We start from the raw sequence: 24,442 nt of genomic DNA on the forward strand, positions 1-24,442 counted from the left end.
AGTTCAACATATGCTATAGCACTATAAAATGCATAATAAGATTGTTAGTATGTTTTTTAATTTTAACTTAATTTCAATAACATCACAAGTTTTTTGTAATATACCTACCGTGGTGTAGGAAATCCTTCTTGGCCGCATGTTGGCTTGTCACATATTATTTTTTCATCGCGACTGTATAAATCTATTTTTTTTATGACATGCGTCACATGACATGTAATAAAAAGCTAAAACTTATGATCTAGTTATAGTGATATTGCCACCATCCGAGGAAGCACCTGTAGCTGCTTTCAAAAGAGTTGCCAATGCTGCAGAATCAAACATCTCTTTCCCACCTCCCTCATCATCATCAGTGTCTACTTCTTCATCCGAGTCTGTCACAATTTGACCGTCAATTCTCTGCGAATGATCATGAGAACTATCAGCCCCAAAATGAGAACCTGCTCCTGATGCTCGTTCCAACTCTTCTAAGAACTGCTTGGCTGAGCTTCCAAAGACAATATCTTCATTTTCATCATCTGTACCAGAACTATCAATCTCACCATACTCCTCAGGAGGATGTTTCTCCTCATTTTCACCTTCTACCATCATCTCGCGGTTTATAATTGAAGTTGGCTCTTCAATACTACTTCCAGTATTATTAGTTAACTTTTCACCTGTTGCAAAGGTTCATCTTTTGGTAAATCAGAGACAACACCGTTATTCAATTTATAGGCATGACTTTAGCTTAATTTTTTGACACGAGGAAATAGGCTGTGGGATGAAAATAAGGGTTGATGACGATTTAGTATACGGTTTAGTATATTTAATATTTTCAAATAGTTAATATAAAGAAAATAAGATTTTAAATTTTAAAATATAAAGGTTTTAAATCGTCAAATATAAAAATATTATAAAAATATATTAAATTTTTTAAAATTACTTTATTTTTGTTCATTTAGTTAGAAAATAAAGTGAAATATTTTATGATATTTATAACTAATTAAATTAGATGACGATTAAGAATACAATCGGTATATATCTCATATTAGTGTTGATCGTACATGGTTTATATAGTGACATAATACAATGCAATCAACAAGAGAATTAGTTACACTTGAAACAAACAAGTAAGTAAAAATTAATCCATCACTCATGATTCTCATAATTCTTCTATTTCCTACCATTATCCATGTTATTAGTTTATTAATATATTCGAATTTCTTTGATTTATTATCGTAGGATTAGTTTCACTTCTTTTATTCATTACACTTATTGAAATTGTTGCTACAATTAATTTGTCACCGCGTATTTTATTTGTTTCAGAGTTTCTATCCTCGAAGGTAAGTATTATATTTATTATTATTCATGTTTGGTTAATTCGTTCGTCATAGAAAGATTAGAAATTACACATTATGTATTTTATAAATTCTAATCTTTAATAAATTCTACTTGAATTTAAGATTACAATAATAAAACATAGGTAAAAAAACATAGGTAAAAGTCGGTGGGCCATTGTTGGTGATTCCTTCTATTATCTAACATTAATTGTATTTAAAGAAAATAGAAAATTATTGTAAGCTCTCATTGCTCAGTGACCTCTTTATGCACTTTACAGTGTTATATCATATATTGAACTTGATGACAATTCAAAGAGCCTATCTGCTGTTATATTCACAGATATTGTGGAAAAAATATTTTCATGTACTGATGCCAAACTAATTGATTATACTGCACAATTGTAGTTTTAAATAAATAAAATAATTTTACTTGTTTTCATAAGTAGATTTTTTTAATTAAATTAATTATGCACACCATGTCTAATCATCTTAAATAAAAATAAATAACTATTTGCAGAAAACCGTCGCTTTGTCGACACTAACATATTCAATTTATCAACGAAAAATGGATAATCCAATTATATGCGGATCCGGCTAGAATAAAAAATATAAAATACAAAAATTACACTATTGTCTTTGTCGAAGCAGAGGAAGATTAAAATCCACCCATGAGTATCATTATTTTTCTTATCTACAATTTTTAGATAGATGTTATCTTCAATTATCAATAATTTAGAGATTGATTTTTAATTTTCTTTTTTATCTTACACACATTTATGTTATGTTTTCTTAACTATTTGAACATCAATATTTATTTTATTTTTGGGTTAACTTAAGAACATATTTAAATTATCAAGCTTTCTTAAACACTAATATATTGCATCCGATATTTACTTTTAATTATTAAAATTATAAATTATATTATTTAGATATACATAATAATAATCTCACCTAATAACTAATTATATTTTTTCTTTAATTTTTAATTGTATCACTTTTAAATAAAATAAAAAATACCTAGCATAAAATTTTTTTTGCTAGTATATATATATATATTAATACTATGTGGCCCTTTATACGATAATACCAGTGTTTTGTTTTTGAATATTGGATTGCAGCAATTATTTTAGATAATTGTTAATTTATTCAAAAAAAAAAAGATAAGCGTATTTATAATAAATTAAAAATATATTTAATTAAACAAATTATTTTGAAAATAAGTTATCTCCTATAATATTGAATTTTTCTTTTTTGTTGGTTAAAGAGATCGGTAGTGTGATTCCTAAAATTAATTCTTTAGGTTTAATATTACGTTTGGGTGGGTTCACCATGGGAGACAATAACGATGATGGTGCTGATTTTTACCTCTATGATGATGACGATAGTGGTGATGATTTTGATGAATCTAATTATGAGCTCCAATTATTCGAAGACAATACCTCAGTCTCAAATATTGAAACTCGACTAAATAACTTTCAAACGCGAATCACAAGAAGAAAACGAAATTATACAAACCAATTTTATAATCAAAACTTACCTACATATTACTCTCGAATAAAGAAAGAAAGAGGGTTGTGACTCTCGAATAATTAGCATCAAATATCAGTTCAAATATTAATGGGATTTGTCGACACTACCATATTCAATTTATCAACGAAAAATAGATAATCCAATTATATGCGGACCCGGCTAGAATTAAAAATGTAAAATACAAAAATTACACTATTGTCTCTGTCGAAGCAGAGGAAGATTAAAATCCACCCATGAGTATCATTATTTTTCTTATCTACAATTTTTAGATAGATGTTATCTTCAATTATCAACAATTTAGAGATTGATTTTTAATTTTCTTTTTTATCTTACACACATTTATGTTATGTTTCCTTAACTATTTGAACATCAATATTTATTTTATTTTTGGGTTAACTTAAGAACATATTTAAATTATCAAGCTTTCTTAAACACTAATATATTGCATCCGATATTTACTTTTAATTATTAAAATTATAAATTATATTATTTAGATATACATAATAATAATCTCACCTAATAACTAATTATATTTTTTCTTTAATTTTTAATTGTATCACTTTTAAATAAAATAAAAAATACCTAGCATAAATTTTTTTTTGCTAGTATATATATATTAATACTATGTGGCCATTTATACGATAATACCAGTGTTTTGTTTTTGAATATTGGATTGCAGCAATTATTTTAGCTAATTGTTAATTTATTCAAAAAAAAAAAAGATATGTGCATTTATAATAAATTAAAAATATATTTAATTAAACAAATTATTTTGAAAATAAGTTATCTCCTATAATATTGAATTTTTCTTTTTTGTTGGTTAAAGAGATCGATAGTGTGATTCCTAAAATTAATTCTTTAGGTTTAATATTACGTTTGGGTGGGTTCACCATGGGAGACAATAACGATGATGGTGCTAATTTTTACCTCTATGACGATGACGATAGTGGTGATGATTTCGATGAATCTAATTATGAGCTCCAATTATTCGAAGACACTACCTCAGTCTCAAATATTGAAACTCGACTAAATAACTTTCAAACGCGAATCACAAGAAGAAAACGAAATTATACAAACCAATTTTATAATCAAAACTTACCTACATATTACTCTCGAATAAAGAAAGAAAGAGGGTTGTGACTCTCGAATAATTAGCATCAAATATCAGTTCAAATATTAATGGGATTTGTCGACACTACCATATTCAATTTATCAACGAAAAATAGATAATCCAATTATATGCGGACCCGGCTAGAATTAAAAATGTAAAATACAAAAATTACACTATTGTCTCTGTCGAAGCAGAGGAAGATTAAAATCCACCCATGAGTATCATTATTTTTCTTATCTACAATTTTTAGATAGATGTTATCTTCAATTATCAACAATTTAGAGATTGATTTTTAATTTTCTTTTTTATCTTACACACATTTATGTTATGTTTCCTTAACTATTTGAACATCAATATTTATTTTATTTTTGGGTTAACTTAAGAACATATTTAAATTATCAAGCTTTCTTAAACACTAATATATTGCATCCGATATTTACTTTTAATTATTAAAATTATAAATTATATTATTTAGATATACATAATAATAATCTCACCTAATAACTAATTATATTTTTTCTTTAATTTTTAATTGTATCACTTTTAAATAAAATAAAAAATACCTAGCATAAATTTTTTTTTGCTAGTATATATATATTAATACTATGTGGCCATTTAGACGATAGTACCAGTGTTTTGTTTTTGAATATTGGATTGCAGCAATTATTTTAGCTAATTGTTAATTTATTCAAAAAAAAAAAGATATGTGCATTTATAATAAATTAAAAATATATTTAATTAAACAAATTATTTTGAAAATAAGTTATCTCCTATAATATTGAATTTTTCTTTTTTGTTGGTTAAAGAGATCGATAGTGTGATTCCTAAAATTAATTCTTTAGGTTTAATATTACGTTTGGGTGGGTTCACCATGGGAGACAATAACGATGATGGTGCTAATTTTTACCTCTATGACGATGACGATAGTGGTGATGATTTCGATGAATCTAATTATGAGCTCCAATTATTCGAAGACACTACCTCAGTCTCAAATATTGAAACTCGACTAAATAACTTTCAAACGCGAATCACAAGAAGAAAACGAAATTATACAAACCAATTTTATAATCAAAACTTACCTACATATTACTCTCGAATAAAGAAAGAAAGAGGGTTGTGACTCATGAATAATTAGCATCAAATATCAGTTCAAATATTAATGGGATTTGTCGACACTACCATATTCAATTTATCAACGAAAAATAGATAATCCAATTATATGCGGACCCGGCTAGAATTAAAAATGTAAAATACAAAAATTACACTATTGTCTCTGTCGAAGCAGAGGAAGATTAAAATCCACCCATGAGTATCATTATTTTTCTTATCTACAATTTTTAGATAGATGTTATCTTCAATTATCAACAATTTAGAGATTGATTTTTAATTTTCTTTTTTATCTTACACACATTTATGTTATGTTTCCTTAACTATTTGAACATAAATATTTATTTTATTTTTCGGTTAATTTAAGAACATATTTAAATTATCAAGCTTTCGTAAACACTAATATATTGCATCCGATATTTACTTTTAATTATTAAAATTATAAATTATATTATTTAGATATACATAATAATAATCTCACCTAATAACTAATTATATTTTTTCTTTAATTTTTAATTGTATCACTTTTAAATAAAATAAAAAATACCTAGCATAAATTTTTTTTTGGTAGTATATATATATTAATACTATGTGGCCATTTATACGATAGTACCAGTGTTTTGTTTTTGAATATTGGATTGCAGCAATTATTTTAGCTAATTGTTAATTTATTCAAAAAAAAAAAAGATATGTGCATTTATAATAAATTAAAAATATATTTAATTAAACAAATTATTTTGAAAATAAGTTATCTCCTATAATATTGAATTTTTCTTTTTTGTTGGTTAAAGAGATCGATAGTGTGATTCCTAAAATTAATTCTTTAGGTTTAATATTACGTTTGGGTGGGTTCACCATGGGAGACAATAACGATGATGGTGCTGATTTTTACCTCTATGACGATGACGATAGTGGTGATGATTTCGATGAATCTAATTATGAGCTCCAATTATTCGAAGACACTACCTCAGTCTCAAATATTGAAACTCGACTAAATAACTTTCGAACGCGAATCACAAGAAGAAAACGACATTATACAAACCAATTATATAATCAAAACTTACTTATATATTACTCTCGAATAAAGAAGGAAAGAGGGTTGTGACTCTCGAATAATTAGCAACAAATATCAGTTCAAATATTAATGGGATTTGTCGACACTACCATATTCAATTTATCAACGAAAAATGGATAATCCAATTATATGCGGATCCGGCTAGAATAAAAAATGTAAAATACAAAAATTACACTATTGTCTCTGTCGAAGCAGAGGAAGATTAAAATCCACCCATGAGTATCATTATTTTTCTTATCTACAATTTTTAGATAGATGTTATCTTCAATTATCAACAATTTAGAGATTGATTTTTAATTTTCTTTTTTATCTTACACACATTTATGTTATGTTTCCTTAACTATTTGAACATCAATATTTATTTTATTTTTGGGTTAACTTAAGAACATATTTAAATTATCAAGCTTTCTTAAACACTAATATATTGCATCCGATATTTACTTTTAATTATTAAAATTATAAATTATATTATTTAGATATACATAATAATAATCTCACCTAATAACTAATTATATTTTTTCTTTAATTTTTAATTGTATCACTTTTAAATAAAATAAAAAATACCTAGCATAAAATTTTTTTTGCTAGTATATATATATTAATACTATGTGGCCCTTTATACGATAGTACCAGTGTTTTGTTTTTGAATATTGGATTGCAGCAATTATTTTAGCTAATTGTTAATTTATTCAAAAAAAAAAAAAGATAAGTGCATTTATAATAAATTAAAAATATATTTAATTAAACAAATTATTTTGAAAATAAGTTATCTCCTATAATATTGAATTTTTCTTTTTTGTTGGTTAAAGAGATCGGTAGTGTGATTCCTAAAATTAATTCTTTAGGTTTAATATTACGTTTGGGTGGGTTCACCATGGGAGACAATAACGATGATGGTGCTGATTTTTACCTCTATGACGATGACGATAGTGGTGATGATTTCGATGAATCTAATTATGAGCTCCAATTATTCGAAGACACTACCTCAGTCTCAAATATTGAAACTCGACTAAATAACTTTCGAACGCGAATCACAAGAAGAAAACGACATTATACAAACCAATTATATAATCAAAACTTACTTATATATTACTCTCGAATAAAGAAGGAAAGAGGGTTGTGACTCTCGAATAATTAGCAACAAATATCAGTTCAAATATTAATGGGATTTGTCGACACTACCATATTCAATTTATCAACGAAAAATGGATAATCCAATTATATGCGGATCCGGCTAGAATAAAAAATGTAAAATACAAAAATTACACTATTGTCTCTGTCGAAGCAGAGGAAGATTAAAATCCACCCATGAGTATCATTATTTTTCTTATCTACAATTTTTAGATAGATGTTATCTTCAATTACAAACATTTTAGAGATTGATTTTTAATTTTCTTTTTTATCTTACACACATTTACGTTATGTTTCCTTAACTATTTGAACATCAATATTTATTTTATTTTTGGGTTAACTTAAGAACATATTTAAATTATCAAGCTTTCGTAAACACTAATATATTGCATCCGATATTTACTTTTAATTATTAAAATTATAATTTATATTATTTAGATATACATAATAATAATCTCACCTAATAACTAATTATATTTTTTCTTTAATTTTTAATTGTATCACTTTTAAATAAAATAAAAAATACCTAACATAAAATTTTTTTTGCTAGTATATATATATTAATATTATGTGGCCCTTTATACGATAGTACCAGTGTTTTGTTTTTGAATATTGGATTGCACCAATTATTTTAGCTAATTGTTAATTTATTCAAAAAAAAAATAAAAAAAGATAAGTGCATTTATAATAAATTAAAAATATATTTAATTAAACAAATTATTTTGAAAATAAGTTATCTCCCATAAGATTGAATTTTTCATTTTTGCTGGTTAATGAGATCGGTAGTGTGATTCCTAAAATTAATTCTTTAGGTTTAATATTACTGTTGACCGAGGTTTTCGGCAACTAGTAAAATAGGATTATAATAATGAGCTGTAAGAAAGCGAGATGAAGACTTTTTACGTGGTTGGGGCGTTAATGAGCCTTAGTCCACGAGCCACTGCTATTAATGGATATCTTTAATACAGATTCTACACTTGGGAGAATGTTTCTCTCTTTAATACAAGGAATGTTCTTGGTGAGTTTTTTCTCTTCTTGCTCTTTAGCAACCAAGATTCTCCGACCCCATTAAATGAGCTTTGAGGGGGTATTTATAGTGTTTTGGTGGGGTAATCCCTAGAATTGTTCTTACATATGTGTCTGTAAGTATCCATAAAGTTGGGCATTTCCGATGAATATACCATGGGTGATGCATGGTCAAATCCCTAGGTGCTGTAGGGTTTTTATGGAGAATGTCCTTTTTGTCTTATGATTGACGTGACTCTTCGCAGAGTAGCCGTCGCTAGACTTAAATGTGTTGGAAATTATTTTACCAGGATCTTAGATCTACTCACAAGTATGTTTATTAACACCCTAAATATGAACTTTCTAAAACGATGAAATAAACACATATAAAGTTTAGGAAACCTTACATTGGGTGCAGCGGAACATAATGACTCCTTCCGTTCAGATATCTAGCCCTTGATTCCTTTCTGTAGCAGAGCATTATCAATATCTGAACCTGGATCTCTTTCTCTGAATCTTTGATGCTGAAACTCCTTTGCTGATGATCTTTCTTCACGATCTTCCTCACTATGATTGAGGTATCACTTGATGTGTGTGGGCACTACTCATACACTAAGGTAGTTCGAAATTCAAAGGAAGAGAAAGAAGAAGTGGTAGCTAAAGATAGGGAGAGAGAAAGGCTCAGGTTTTTCTCTGAAGGAAAAATAGAAAATTTAAGTGTAATTTTCCTGAAGCCTTCACTATCTATTTATAGCATTCCTACTAGGGTTAGATTTGAATTATATGGCATTAAAATAATGAAAAAATCAGTTTAAATTTCCTACAAAAGTGGCTGGCCCTAAACTTAGTGGATTGGGCCTTGCTTTTTGCAATTTTGCAATTTTAACACCTTTTGTATCTGATTTTCTCAAAAATGCCAATTTCCTAATTCAACCATTTAAATGCCAATTCTAACTATTTAATAACTATAAATAATTATTAAATAATATTGTCATTTATCATATTTATTAATTGAACCATACAAAGTATCATAATTAACAAATATGCCCCTATAAACTCTTTCTTTACAATTTCGCCCTTACTTAGTGAAAAATTCACAAATAGACATAGTCTAATTTGAGAATTATAATTGATTAATCAAAACCAATTACATGAGTCTTACAAGCAATATTATCTCAACTAGTGGGGGGACCATGGGTCTATATAACCGAGCTTCCAATAAGTAGATCAAGAATTTAGCACTAAAATTCACTAACTTATTAATTCTTCGTTGAATCCACGCATAGAACTTAGAATTGCACTCTCAGTTATATAGAATGCTCTATATGTTCCACCATATAGACACATCATTAGTTATCCATTGTTATAATCCTAATTTGATCAATGATCCTCTATATGAATGATCTACACTGTAAAGGGATTAAATTACCGTTACACCCTACAATGTATTTATTCCTTAAAACACTTGACCCCGTATAAATGATATTTCAGCTTATGTGAAATGAGTACTCCACCATTTATGTTCGTTTGGTCAAGCTCGAAGGAGATCATCCTTTGCTTACTATTCGCCAGATAGAAGCTATAGATTCCATGTTTATGCTAGCGCTCCCACTCAATTGCACTACCGTGTTCCCAAAATGTACGTATCACCCTGACCTAAAAGTAGGCTTAACTAACAAATCAAAGAACACGAATAGCCTCTCGAGATTGAGCCTAATCATATCAGGATTAAGATCATTTGATCTAGGATCAACTAGGCGATATTGACTTGAATAGATATTACGGTAGGTTTAATAAATCTAAGTCAAAGTTCAATATCGGTCCCTTCCGATGCATACTCCATGCATCCAACCTGAGCTTTACTTTAACCAATGTTCTTGAAAGAACATAGTATTTCTCCAAATACAAGTAAACTCTTGTTGTAGATTATCATATCAGTAAAACCCTGTGTCTGATAAATCTAGGAAACTTTATTCACATAGTCATGTTTACTTTCCAATGTGTTGACGGCACAATAAACAGGATCAAGTATGTGAAAAGGGTTTCGTATGAATTTATACATCATGTACATATAATCATGAAATAAATCATGTGAACCATGCAACATTAAATGTTATTTCTGATCTATATTAATAAGTAAATCTGATTATATTGAAATGAGTTTTATTTAGGGCATAAAACCCAACAAACTCCCACTTGCACTAATATAAAACAAAAAGTGCGTTTCAAATAATCTCAACACCTTGATATACAAATCAAGTGTAGTAGTAGTAAACTCCTCGTAATAGGATCTGAAAGGTTGAATTAACCACAACCTTTTCTCCACTATTACTCTTCCTTTAATCACAAAATCATTGATAATGTGAAATTCCTCTCTATATGTCTACTCTCTTGGGATACTGGATTCTATATCTTTGGCAACTACTTTTGGTTAATCAGGGAATTAACACTAGTAGTTTAAGGCAATTTGGAATGGTGCCAAAGATGTATAGAACTTTCCTTAGACTGAATAAGTAACTTTCCTGCAGCTTTAACATTCAGTCTCTCTCTGGTAGACTTAGAGAATTCAGATAGGTTTTTACACTTCTCCAAAATCACTATTCCACCCCCAGAGTAATCACCATCTTATCAGAAATATTTACTAGCACATAGGCAAATTTCGAAATCTGATATGGTGTAGTCTAAGAGTTTTAAACACACCCTTATAGACTAACATATAGTTCCTCTTCTTTATCTTAGGATTTACTTGATTGTCTTCCAATGTTCTTCTCCTGGATTAATCTGATACCTACTCATTACTCCCACTCAACAGCAGGTGTCTGGTCTAAGGCATACAAAAGCATATCTAAGACCTCTCACTGTTGATATAAGAAATTCTTTCATGGCTTTATCTTTTCTGGAATAGTTAAGACTTTTCCTTAGATAAATAAAATCTATACCTAAGAAGTTGTGAAGCTTCTATAGATTGCCATTAGAAAGAAAATGCTTCAGCATCTTACTAAAGTAAGTTGCTTGCATTAGAGTAAGTAATTACCAGGTATACCACAAGCCATAGGTTTAGATAAACTCAAACCTATAATACTAGGAACAGGAAGTTTGTTAAGTCCATTGAATAGACTTATAAACGAAAATTTCCTTTTATGTCCTTGTAATAGAAAACTTTAGGTTATTCCATGTGAATGGATTAAACCATAGTTCTATTGGCTTTCTTCTTAGTTTCTTATCTTGACAATCCATTACTTGTTTAAACTTACAATGAATTTTAATCACTAGTGTCTCCCAAGTCATAAGAAGGTGAGTTCCTAGAAACTCTCCCACTACGACAAGGTACCGTGATTTATGTCGAAGAAAAACTAAATGGTATTGATCTCTTTGGTTGTGACAAGACAACAGAGGTAGTGGGATCATCATATGTTATATAAGATGATAGAACACTTTTGGAATCAAGAATTAAATATCTCCTTTATTTGCTACTTGTTTTTCAGACTTAGTCATTTTCTTAGAAAAGTAGTATTTGTTTGAACAAACACTTTCTTATCTATTGACAATGGGATGGTCCACCCCTAATCACTTAGAATAGCTAACAAACCATGGTTAACAGTTCTAGCTTTTCTTAAGATTTTGATTAGGTCATCCATGAATCTAGTAATGATTTACATTAAGTATACAACCATTACATCATTCTGAAATTGTATTACCATAGAAGGAATTAGGCAACGACTAGTAACTAATCATCAACATGCAACTCGAAATTTCTGGGGAGGTAAGTTTGGATATAATTCAAAAATCAATTTAATGATCTTTGAACTGCATATCTACTAACTATTTCTCCACCCCTATCAGTTCGCAAGATCTTTAACCACTTACCTTAATGGTTTTAACCATTGCTAGAAATTAATGAAATTTTTCAAACATTTCAAATTTCTTTGCATAAGGTATAATCTAGAGTTATCGTTTTAAGAATACAACGAAAAACTCATATCCACCCCTGAATGTACATCCATCTGTGAATGAGATGAACTACTTTCAGTGGATATAGGCATATTAACTCTTTGCAGAGATTGATCTTGTCAAATCCACTATGAACAAGATACAAATGCCATAGATTAAGAAAATGTGGTAGTGTCTATGATGACATAGGTTTAGTTACATCAAAGAGTTCTTAGAATACTTCAAGTGGATCCTGGTCACAGAATACCTAACTCACATTCCATACAGTTTTAATCCATTAATAAAAGATGGATATTAAACACTTGAGAAAGTGTAACTGTATTGTATTCTGGAATTAGAAATTTAAGAAAATTTCTATTTGGAATCTAAAATTAAAGTCAAAGACTTAAATTTATACCAAATATAATGAGTAATTCTATCTTGGACCAGCACTACTAATACAAACTCTAAGTCAATTTGCCCATACAAGTAGGAGATTTCTAAGATTGAGGATTTATATCAATTGGGAATAGAATTTCGGGATTATAATCATATGCGTCATATAAAATGACATGAAATGATTTATAGACCATTCATCCAATGATATGTTTTGAAAGCTAATTCGAAATGAATAAGCTAAGAGGAATTAGGATAATTTCGTTTATAAATAAGAATCCAACGATGCTTCGATTAGAGAAAGACAAAGTAATCTTATTTATGTAATCTTCTTGTTTCATATTGTAAAAATACTAGTCTAAGGTGTCATCAATTGATGAACAGTTAGATGTCGCATATACAATACTTATCTTTCGAGATCTTACACTATTATGTATGTCTAATGGTGAAAATCCATTAGGGATTTATCTCATTAGAAAAACAAACATGTTAGACCAGCAATGAAGATTCGAAATCAAACTACAACTTAATAACAGAAAATAACATGGTTCAATATAAATTCATACACAATTCAGAAATTATAAGCATATAGCAAGTAGGAATGACTAGTGAAAATACTAAAACATACAATCCTAAATAATTTCCAAGGTTTTCAACAAACTGATACAAAGGTCCCGTAGGCGAGAGTCAAAGCATCATTTATTGAATAGAGTTGTCAGCTCTTCTAAAATAGAAACCATTCTAGCAACCTTTTATTCGATCAAAATAAGAATCCAACGTTGTCCCGGTAGGCGAGAGTCAAGGTTATTCTCATTTTATGAGCTTCCACCATTGTTTCATGTTTCATAAGTTTATCTCTAAGTAGTCACCGTAGGGAGAGTCTAATAGAGACGAAAACTTACAAAACACTTATCAAATGAAATCTTACGGTGTTAAATGCGTTCAACGAATAACCATCCATAGGGGACGAAGTCTAGCGTCTCGAGGTTATATTGAAAACATTTAACTTTTGTAAGACCAACAATGGAGATCGAATATCTTAATAATAATCAAGCTCATTATTTAAAGTGAGTTGTATTTTCTTTGATTCTCTTTATTTAATCTATTTATTTTAAATATATATTTATTTAAAATTTCCAATTTAGAATGAAAAATTCTAAATATAAATTTTAATTTAATATTTATAAATTTTACTTAGATGGATATGAAAATAACATGAATTATTTCCATCTTAGTAATAATTTCCAATAAATATTTAGAAAAAAATATTTAAGTTGTTACAAAATTAATTTAAATTAATTTACAACTCAAATTTAATTTTCTATAAATATATATTGCATTTCGAAAAATTAAAGTATATAAGAATACAATTTTCGAAAAATGCATATTAAAATAAAAAATAAATCCTGGAAAAATTATTCTAATTTAATGTTAGCCCAAAATTAATTAATAAAATTAATTTACAACAAAAAATATAATTTTCCTATTTAATTAAATATATAAGAAAAATTACAAATATTTAAGTATGATGATAAAAATCAACTTAAATATTAATTTTCTATTTAATTAAATACACTAGCAAAATACTTCAAGCAAAAATATCACCTATCTAGATTTTCCTTTGACTAATTAATTCAATTTCTAATAATATACTTTAATTCAATTTATTTTAAATTAATCAATAAATGAAAAAATCATTGATTTAAGTTGATCCAAGAATTAATTAAAATAAATAATTAATTTACAACTTAATCTATTTTTCAAGATAAAATTCGAAATTCTAGCATTTAAGAAATGCAATTTCGAAAATTGATTAATAAAATAAAGAAAAAAATATATTTTGAAAATTATTTAAATTTAGTTGAAAAAATAAATTTCAACTAAAAATAATTTTCTATTTAATTAAATGTCATGAAAAAGAAATATTTAAGTATCATGATGAAAATCAACTTAGATATTTAATTTTTCAAATTAATTAAATGTATTAAATTCAAGAAATAAATAATTAAGTGTAGAGAAGGCTTAATTATTAATCTCTAGTTTAATACTAGGAAAAATATACTTAAAATAAATTGTACCAAAATTAATTATTTAAATAATTAATTTCACAATGTATAATATTTTCCTATTTAATATTAGAAATAATAAGTAGTCTAGAAATAACTATCTAGAAAATATCTTATTTGACTAAGTATCTTTTCCACAAAATTTGAAAAAATATCTAATTTAAGTTGTATTAGAAAAAAAAATCTAGAACTTAAATATTTTTCAAATTTAAATTTAATTAAATATCAAAAATTAAGTTGTAACCACTTAATTTGAAAATATTCCATTTTAAGTTAATATTCGAAAAGATATTAACTTAAAAAATATCTAAAGAATCTTAATAACCAATGCCTAAAATTCCTCAACTTAATTTTGAAATTTTGAATTCAAAAGATATTTAGATTTAAGTTGGTTAGTTGAAGATAACTAAATATCAACTTAAATAGGAATATTTAATGAAAAATTTAAATTAAGTTCCAGAAAGAATCTAGATGGTTATAATTCTATATTTAATTAAATACAAGAAAATACACATAGTTTAGCTTAGAATAAAAAAAATTCTTTAAACTATGTTTTTCTTAAATTAATTTCAAAATAAATGAAATTAATTATGTTGCTAATCAATTTTAATTAGGTTAAACTAGTGTAATTAACCTAGTACAGTCATTCAAATCAGGCAAATGGGCCTTCACAATTGGGGTGGTTTGTGTGAGGGAGTCTTTGGGTTCAGTATGTCGTACCCACTTCTATGGCTCCCAACTCTCACACAAGGCCCAAAAGAGAGGAATTTAACCTTAATAAGAACAACTGTTATTCATTGAATAAGCCCAATAACTAAATGGGCCTAAATAAATTCTATCAAGAACTATGATAATTTATTTTAGCAACAACAACCTATATGCATCTATAATAAAATTAAACACATAGGCTCACACAGGCACACTTTGGATGGGTCCTATCATGTTGCTAGGTCATACACAGATGAAAGAAGATTGTAAATATACCTGTTACAAATTATTATCTTGACCAAGGGAGCCATCAGATCATTAGATCTGGCAAAAAGTAACCATGGCTATTTGCAATCAAGTAATAATAGGTTTTAAAAACTTACACACAAGCTAAAACACATACTCCCGCAACGGGTTAATTTGGATAGTTGGATGTAGGATTTATTTAATTTTAAATAAATATTTAATTTCGAAAATAATTAATTAAATAAAAAAATAAAAAATTTCGAAAATTTTTAAAAAAATTTTAAAAAAAATTCGAAATTAAAAAAAAATTAAAATTAAACCTACAATTTTTGAAAAATTAGGTTTCAACCAACCTAAATATCATTTCAAAAATTTGCTAACTACTTTTAAATTTTAAATGTTATTTTATAAATAAAAATTAAATAAAAATTAGAAAAGATAAATAAATATCTTTTTCAAATTTTTAAATGTAATTTAAATAAATAAAATAACAAAATTTAAAAAATTAGCAAAATATCTTATATCTATTTAAAATTACATGATTATAAATATCTTATTTTAAATTTAAATATGGTCAAAATATCTAAAAAGATTTAATTAAAAAATCTTAAAAGATAAGATATTTTTAAAATATCTTAAAAGATATTATAAATATCTTTAAAAGATAAGATATTTTTAAATATCTTAAAAGATATTATAAATATCTTAAAAGATATTATAAATATCTTAAAATATCTGACCTTAAATTTAAAAAAAAATATAATCAAATTTAAAAATAAGATAGATTTTTAAGCAAAAAGATAAATACTAATTCTATTCAAATTCAAATTACACTAATATCTTGAATTAAATTAAAAAAAATTAAATTAATTCAAAATGATAATTAGAATTGAATTAGGAATAGTAATAGTATATATACAAAACCATACAAAAAATTGGAAGTTAATTCCATGAAAAAGTATGAAAAATTGAAGAAAATTGAAAAAATTCGAAACTGTACGGACAGTTCTGCGATCGCAGGAAACTATCAGCACAGCCCGATTTTGTCAAATCTTCGAAAAATCATAACTAATTCAAATAAAATCCAAATTGAGTTCTGTAAAAGGCTAACTTGCTTAATTTTTTCCATACTATCCAATAAAAATAATGCCAGAACCGAAATAACAATTATTTTTCACGAAAATTTCACAATCATCAATCAATCATCAAATAACACTCAATACAACATGATACCATCCAAAGAACATACAAACAATCGTTTTAAAGTCCAAATTACATGTAAGTAAATCAATTACCATGGCTCTGAGGCCAGTTGTTGGAAATTATTTTACCAGGATCTTAGATCTACTCACAAGTATGTTTATTAACACCCTAAATATGAACTTTCTAAAACGATGAAATAAACACATATAAAGTTTAGGAAACCTTACATTGGGTGCAGCGGAACATAATGACTCCTTCCGTTCAGATATCTAGCCCTTGATTCCTTTACGTAGCGAGCATTATCAATATCTGAACCTGGATCTCTTTCTCTGAATCTTTGATGCTGAAACTCCTTTGCTGATGATCTTTCTTCACGATCTTCCTCACTATGATTGAGGTATCACTTGATGTGTGTGGGCACTACTCATACACTAAGGTAGTTCGAAATTCAAAGGAAGAGAAAGAAGAAGTGGTAGCTAAAGATAGGGAGAGAGAAAGGCTCAGGTTTTTCTCTGAAGGAAAAATAGAAAATTTAAGTGTAATTTTCCTGAAGCCTTCACTATCTATTTATAGCATTCCTACTAGGGTTAGATTTGAATTATATGGCATTAAAATAATGAAAAAAATCAGTTTAAATTTCCTACAAAAGTGGCTGGCCCTAAACTTAGTGGATTGGGCCTTGCTTTTTGCAATTTTGCAATTTTAACACCTTTTGTATCTGATTTTCTCAAAAATGCCAATTTCCTAATTCAACCATTTAAATGCCAATTCTAACTATTTAATAACTATAAATAATTATTAAATAATATTGTCATTTATCATATTTATTAATTGAACCATACAAAGTATCATAATTAACAAATATGCCCCTATAAACTCTTTCTTTACAATTTCGCCCTTACTTAGTGAAAAATTCACAAATAGACATAGTCTAATTTGAGAATTATAATTGATTAATCAAAACCAATTACATGAGTCTTACAAGCAATATTATCTCAACTAGTGGGGGGACCATGGGTCTATATAACCGAGCTTCCAATAAGTAGATCAAGAATTTAGCACTAAAATTCACTAACTTATTAATTCTTCGTTGAATCCACGCATAGAACTTAGAATTGCACTCTCAGTTATATAGAATGCTCTATATGTTCCACCATATAGACACATCATTAGTTATCCATTGTTATAATCCTAATTTGATCAATGATCCTCTATATGAATGATCTACTGCTTGTAAAGGGATTAAATTACCGTTACACCCTACAATGTATTTATTCCTTAAAACACTTGACCCCGTATAAATGATATTTCAGCTTATGTGAAATGAGTACTCCACCATTTATGTTCGTTTGGTCAAGCTCGAAGGAGATCATCCTTTGCTTACTATTCGCCAGATAGAAGCTATAGATTCCATGTTTATGCTAGCGCTCCCACTCAATTGCACTACCGTGTTCCCAAAATGTACGTATCACCCTGACCTAAAAGTAGGCTTAACTAACAAATCAAAGAACACGAATAGCCTCTCGAGATTGAGCCTAATCATATCAGGATTAAGATCATTTGATCTAGGATCAACTAGGCGATATTGACTTGAATAGATATTACGGTAGGTTTAATAAATCTAAGTCAAAGTTCAATATCGGTCCCTTCCGATGCATACTCCATGCATCCAACCTGAGCTTTACTTTAACCAATGTTCTGGAAAGAACATAGTATTTCTCCAAATACAAGTAAACTCTTGTTGTAGATTATCATATCAGTAAAACCCTGTGTCTGATAAATCTAGGAAACTTTATTCACATAGTCATGTTTACTTTCCAATGTGTTGACGGCACAATAAACAGGATCAAGTATGTGAAAAGGGTTTCAGATGAATTTATACATTATGTACATATAATCATGAAATAAATCATGTGAACCATGCAACATTAAATGTTATTTCTGATCTATATTAATAAGTAAATCTGATTATATTGAAATGAGTTTTATTTAGGGCATAAAACCCAACAAAATGATCATTACTGTAGCGCTGCTGTTTGGGGGTTGTGCCGTCAGACTTTATTGCGTGTTACAGTCCCAACACGCTTCCTCCCATGCAGCATTAAATGCGACTTGATTTCTCGGGAGAGACCTGACACATCCCGGAGTGCCTTTAAGCTATGCTCGCTTCCGGGAGTACCTTGTACTCCGGGTACATCTTCCGGGACCCATGCGAATAATGCTTCCTGGTGTCATACAAAGACTTAGCAGTTCTTCTCAAGTAATTTGATCCACGTGTCCCCTCTTGACTGGTCCACGTATATTGGGCGAATTTAGGAGCAACATTTACCCCCCAAGCCTTGTTTACTTAGTAAAAATAAACCAAGGCTTGTTCAAGTGTCTTCCAGTTGACTCTTCATTTCCCCAGCTCGAGCCTCGAGCGCGTGGGGGCACATTAAATGATGTTATTTAATGTGACAATATGCTTGATCGCAGGAATGTTTCCAGCCGCCTCCTCGGTCTTATGATACGTCTTGGGGGCGCGTGAAGGTGTGTCTAATAATGGCATTAAATGCAGTGATTCACTTTTGCAGAGGTCGATTCGTTTCACGCCCCATGATTGATGCGGCGCATTGATGGTGTCAGGCGGATACTCAAACGTTTGCACCGCCTTAATGGTAGATTGATCTAGCCCGTTGATCTGTTGGGAATTCGAATCGTGCGTCTCCCCTGCCGTACGATTGGTAGGTGAAGACGCCTGTTCCTCATGCACTTTTGCCTATAAAAGCCACCACCTTTCCTTCATTTCGGTTACTTTCCATTCCTTACCATTTTTGCTTGAATTTCTCAGAGAGAAAATTCCTCGAAGTAGCACAAACTGCCCTAACACTTAAACACTTCCTGTAATTTTCCAGTGTTCGGTTTTGCCAGTGCTTCTCAACTCTCGCTCAATCATACCCAGTACCCCCAGTTCAACAATCAACTGTAAGTTTTTTGCATCTTTAGATAATAACATGCTTACATTTATTTTGTTTGTTTTCTGGGTTCGTACTTAGAGATTTCTGGAGTGTGAGGGTTTGAGTTCTTCGAGTTTCTGCTTTACGTTTTACTGTATTAGTTGTAGAGTCGCCATTGTCATGCCTCTGTCGTAGGCGTACAGTTTTGTTTGAAGAAGACCATGTATCCTTCGTTTAGCAATCGCTTAGGGCATAGGAAAACTTTTCTCTTTTCTTTTCCTTTTTGCAAAACCACTTTTACTGCGATTTTACTGCACCCGACACTTGTTCAGGGATTCTCTTTTGAGTTTCCCAGGTGACACGTGTCCGGAGGGGGCCTCTTTCCAGCGGTTAGGGGACCCCCACTCCCTTTTTTCTGATTTAGGGTTTGGTATGGAGCCTAACTGCTGGGTTTTTTTTTTATTTCTTTTGTTTTTCTCAGAGCACAACATGTCTGCTTCTGGCTCGAAGTCTTCGAAGAAGAAGGGGAAAAACATTGCCACCCTGGAGGAGGTTTCTCTGGGACCTGTTGCCCAGGAAGGGTACAAGTCCCGCGCCACTGGCTGGGAAGCGGCCGAGCTTCGATCGACCCTAACCTGCCCTCACCAGCTGGAGAACATCATTAATGTGGCTGGGATCAAACCCTCTACCTCAGGGACCTTCCACCGGCCTCCTCGTGACTCGGAGACGCCCAACCTCAACTATGATGGCTTTGGGGCTTGGAGTCAGACCCATCTGATGGCCGGTGCAATGCTCCCGCTCCAGGATTATTTTGTTAATTTTCTTGTATTTGTCGGCCTTGCGCCATACCAACTCATTCCTCAAGCTTACCGCCTGCTCTCAGGCTTATTTATTTTTTACTCCGCGCGCGGCTGGGGGTCTCCCAGCCCGGCGGAGATTTTGTATTTTTATGAACTTGTATCCGTCCCCAAGAAAGGGGACAAACTTAAGGACGGTTTTTATGGGTTCCGGATCCACCCTGCTAACGAAGGGGTGGTTCCGTATAATAGGCAGACTCATGTTAAGGAGTACCGCCACCGATTTTTCTTCTCCTCCGGTTTTAGGGCCGTGGACCATCCGGAGCTTCTCACGGAGTGGGTGCGGATCCCACCTTACCAGCGGACGCTCACCACTCAGGCGTTCCTTCGAAAGGCTCAAGCCTTCGCCTCTTACGACCATGCCGATCTTGACGTCGGGGGCCTGGTCACCACGGAGAATTGCAGAAAGGCTAAACTTATCCTTTCTCACCAATCCGTGGATGACTCCAACCTCTCCAAGGTTATCTGCCCTAACGTGAGGGCGCCGGTCGCGGAAAAGGCCTTCCGGGATGAGCTTATTGCTACGGCAGAGAAGAAGTACCAAGATTATCTCTACCGGAAGGCCCAGGAGAAGGCGTACTCTAGTGCCCAGGCTGCCTCTGGGAGAGGGCTTCGCGTGGGGAGCCCGGTGGTGCGGAGGAGCCAAGCCATTGGCGGGAAGTCCGAGGCAAAATTTTTTTACAAGATTCTTCAAGAAGAGATTGGAGGTCCTTCCGTCGGGGGACCCCTTCGTCTTGAAGGTTCTTCTGAGAACCAGACTTCCCGGCCTCAGCCTTCAGTCCCCGAACCAAACTCGGGTGCTCCCGGTGCTAGCACTTCAGGTGCTGGTGGTAAGTCTCCTTTGATAATTCAGTATGTCCCTTCCGTTGATGAATATACCAGTCGTAGGCCCATAGGGTTCGACGAGCGTCTCCGTAGGTTTAAGATGCCGTCGACCCGGTGGGGGGATCATTTGAAGGAATTTTATTTTACAAACTTAGGAGATTACCTAGGTCGGTCCCGGATGGGCCCCGGCCCTCCGGAACCTATTCCCTTAGGTCCGTCGGCTTACATAGCGTCCAGCTGGTTTCGGCCCTCGGACAGTTATCTTGGAGATGATGCTGCCAGCATTAAAGTTCGGGACTTTGCTAGGGCCGAATTAGGGAGTCCGGGTAGGAGTAGTTTATTTGCTGCACCTTTTTGTAAGCAGTTTCTCACGAACCTCTAACACTTGCTTATTTTATTGGAACAGGTACCTCCATGGATGCCATCCTGGAACAGCTGGCCGGGGTCCATACTCCGGTGGCTCCTCCGGCTTTCACCCCCTCTCCCCCGGCCCCTTCCTTGAAGGTTTCTTCCGGCGCTCCTCCCGAAACCATCGACTTGGTGGATGACGAGGATGTGCTTCCGGGAGAAGGCCAGGGGAAATGGTGGGACTTCTCGGAGGAAGCCGCCGAGGGTGCTGGAGAGCCTCAAGCCCTTCCAGTGGTAGCAGAGGAGGACGAGGAGGAGCCTGAAGTGGCTCTGATTCGCAAGCGTAAGGGCAAGATGATTGCCCAGGACGAGCCGAAGAGGCCTCGGAGGGCCGACACTCCCGCTCATGGCCTAGACGGCGGGGTTTCTCCGATGGAGGAAAATCCTGCTCCTCCTCACATTGAGCTTACCCCGATTCCGGGGGATGAGGCAAGGCAGGAGCTTCGCATAGCCAAACACAACTACGCTATGGACGAGTACTCCCGGGGATATGCCGATGTGGAGGCCCTTAGGAGGATTCTGCGAGCGGAGGTTGAGGCGAGCATTAACCATCCGGACTATCATGATCCGTGGAACCTCAACCTGGATCCTTTAGCAGACTGGTTCCGTCCCCTCCTAGGGCCCACTTTGGCTCCCTTTGCCGCGGAAATGACCGGTGAGTTCGCTTCTCAGCTTACACGCTGTGCGCCCAAGCGGTTTGCCACTTGCGCTTCCCTGAACTCCATCTTCCAGGTCCAGGACCTCAGCCATTCCCTCACAGTGGTAAGTACTTTGCAGTTTCTTGCGTTTCCTTTTTGGTGTTTGTATTTTGCTTTCTTCCTTTGAGAAATTTTTCCTTACACCCCGTCATGGTTCAGCTTGCAGCTGAGGCTGGTCGCCTCTCCAAGAACATCATAAGCCATGGCTTCGCTCTGTCCGATTTTGGGGACATGAACGACGTCAAGAAGGTCCTCCAAGACCTTACAGCGGAGAGGCAGATCTACCAGGAGGCTGCCGAGCGCCAGGAAGCAGCGGCCAAGGCCAAGGAAGAGAAGGCCAAGGCCAGGGAAGAGGAGGCCATCCGGAGGGAGGCTCAGGCGGAGGACATGATCCAGGCCGAGGCCCAGCGGAGAGGCAGGATGGAGGCCCACCATCAGGAGGAGCTAAGGGCTCAAACCGAGGCTGCCGAGAAGGCTAGGCGAGACCTTCGGGAGGCCAGGGAGGCTTTGGATGAAATGGCCGCCAAGGTGAGGTCTCTAGAGGAGACTCACCAGTCGGATATCGAATCCAAGGCCGCTCTGGCTGCGGAGCTGAAGGAGCTTCGGGACTACAAAGATCAGTCTATCAGGAAGGCCAAGAGGGCCGAGCTCCTTTCTCCCGTCTCCTGTGCCCGGTGCCCGAAGCGCTTTGATGATGGTGTCTACATGGCTTGGGCCACCAATGATCAGAGTATCAAGCTTTCTTTTTATCCCAAACCCGAGGACATGATTGCCAAATTTCGGGAAAAGAAGAAGAGACTTGATGCTGAGCTTGAGGCACGGATCGGACCTCGTCTTCCGCCGCGGGCTGACTGAGCTGCCATATTATTGACCCAGATTGTACCCGTTCTCTTTATAACTCCTTTTTTTTTTCTTTGTCTATACTTGCTGCTGCCTTAGAACAATTTACTTACAGGCGGCAGCTTTTATTTGAAGGGGAGACAATTTAAGGCCTGTCCCCGGGCCATTTATATGTGTATGACCTACCCTTCGGGCTAGGATATTTTATTTTTTTTTTATTTATATATATGTGCGATCTTTTTTCACACTTTATATATTTCAACCTGTCCTTTGGCTCAGGGTTTCATACTTACGCTCTTTATTTTTGCGCATGTTTTTGACCTGCCCTTTGGGTCAGGATATTTTACTTAGCTTGACCTGCCCTTTGGGTCAGGATATTTTACTTAGCTTGACCTGCCCTTTGGGTCAGGATATTTTACTTAGCTTGACCTGCCCTTTGGGTCAGGATATTTTACTTAGCTTGTTTTTGTTTGTCCGTGCGGTATACCCTAGTACCCCCCTGAGTGGCATAGAAACTTTGTTTTTAAGGCACTCAGCTTTATTTAATATAGAGGAGGCATACATTTGGACGGTACAAACCCTTTGAACAAAAGCTAAGTTTAATTCGCTACTGGTAATATTTTCTGAGGTGATCGGCATTCCAGGCTCTTGGGACAGTAGTTCCGTCCATTCTTTTCAGTTTGTAAGTGCCAGAACCGATTTCGTCCTCGATTTCATATGGTCCTTCCCAATTTGGTCCAAGTACCCCCACTCCGGGTTCTTGGGTGGCTGGGAAGACCCTTCTTAGGACCATGTCACCAATAGCGAATTTTCTGTTTTTAACCTTGGAGTTAAAATACTTGGTCACCTTCTTTTGATAAGCGGCCATCCGTATTTGGGACTCATCCCGGAGTTCTTCGACTTGATCCAGAGCTTCTTGGAGCAGGGCCTGATTAGTGGCCGGATCGTAGGTCGTTCTCCTGTGGGATGGGAATAATGTTTCCACCGGGACCATTGCTTCACAACCGTATGCCATTGAGAACGGCGAGTGACCGGTTGTGGTTACGGGGTCGTC

The 24,442-nt window shown here is 32.8% G+C and overlaps 2 protein-coding genes across 2 annotated transcripts; one reads left to right on the forward strand and one right to left on the reverse strand.

Moving 5' to 3' along the window:
- Nucleotides 1–231: 231 nt before the first annotated feature.
- LOC133034469 (translocase of chloroplast 159, chloroplastic-like) lies at nucleotides 232–1,170 on the reverse strand. Its single transcript, XM_061109560.1, has 2 exons — nucleotides 1,161–1,170; nucleotides 232–653 (listed from the first exon to the last, which is right to left on the reverse strand). Exons 1-2 carry the CDS (start codon nucleotides 1,168–1,170, stop codon nucleotides 232–234), a joined length of 432 nt encoding a protein of 143 aa, XP_060965543.1.
- Nucleotides 1,171–22,031: 20,861 nt separating this feature from the next.
- Nucleotides 22,032–23,603, forward strand: LOC133035098 (uncharacterized). Its single transcript, XM_061110807.1, has 2 exons — nucleotides 22,032–22,612; nucleotides 22,708–23,603. The coding sequence occupies exons 1-2, from the start codon at nucleotides 22,145–22,147 to the stop codon at nucleotides 23,401–23,403; spliced, it is 1,164 nt and encodes a 387-aa protein (XP_060966790.1). The 5' UTR covers nucleotides 22,032–22,144; the 3' UTR covers nucleotides 23,404–23,603.
- The last annotated feature ends 839 nt before the right edge of the window (nucleotides 23,604–24,442 follow it).

Source organism: Cannabis sativa, chromosome 2, assembly GCF_029168945.1.
Source record: "Cannabis sativa cultivar Pink pepper isolate KNU-18-1 chromosome 2, ASM2916894v1, whole genome shotgun sequence".
In the NCBI taxonomy this organism is placed as follows: Eukaryota; Viridiplantae; Streptophyta; class Magnoliopsida; order Rosales; family Cannabaceae; genus Cannabis; species Cannabis sativa.

Coding starts and splice junctions, on each gene's coding strand:
- LOC133035098 (XM_061110807.1), top strand. CDS start 22,145: ATGATTGCCCAGGACGAGCCGAAGAGGCCTCGGAGGGCCGACACTCCC. Junction 22,613..22,707: donor TCAGCCATTCCCTCACAGTG/GTAAGTACTTTG, acceptor GTCATGGTTCAG/CTTGCAGCTGAGGCTGGTCG.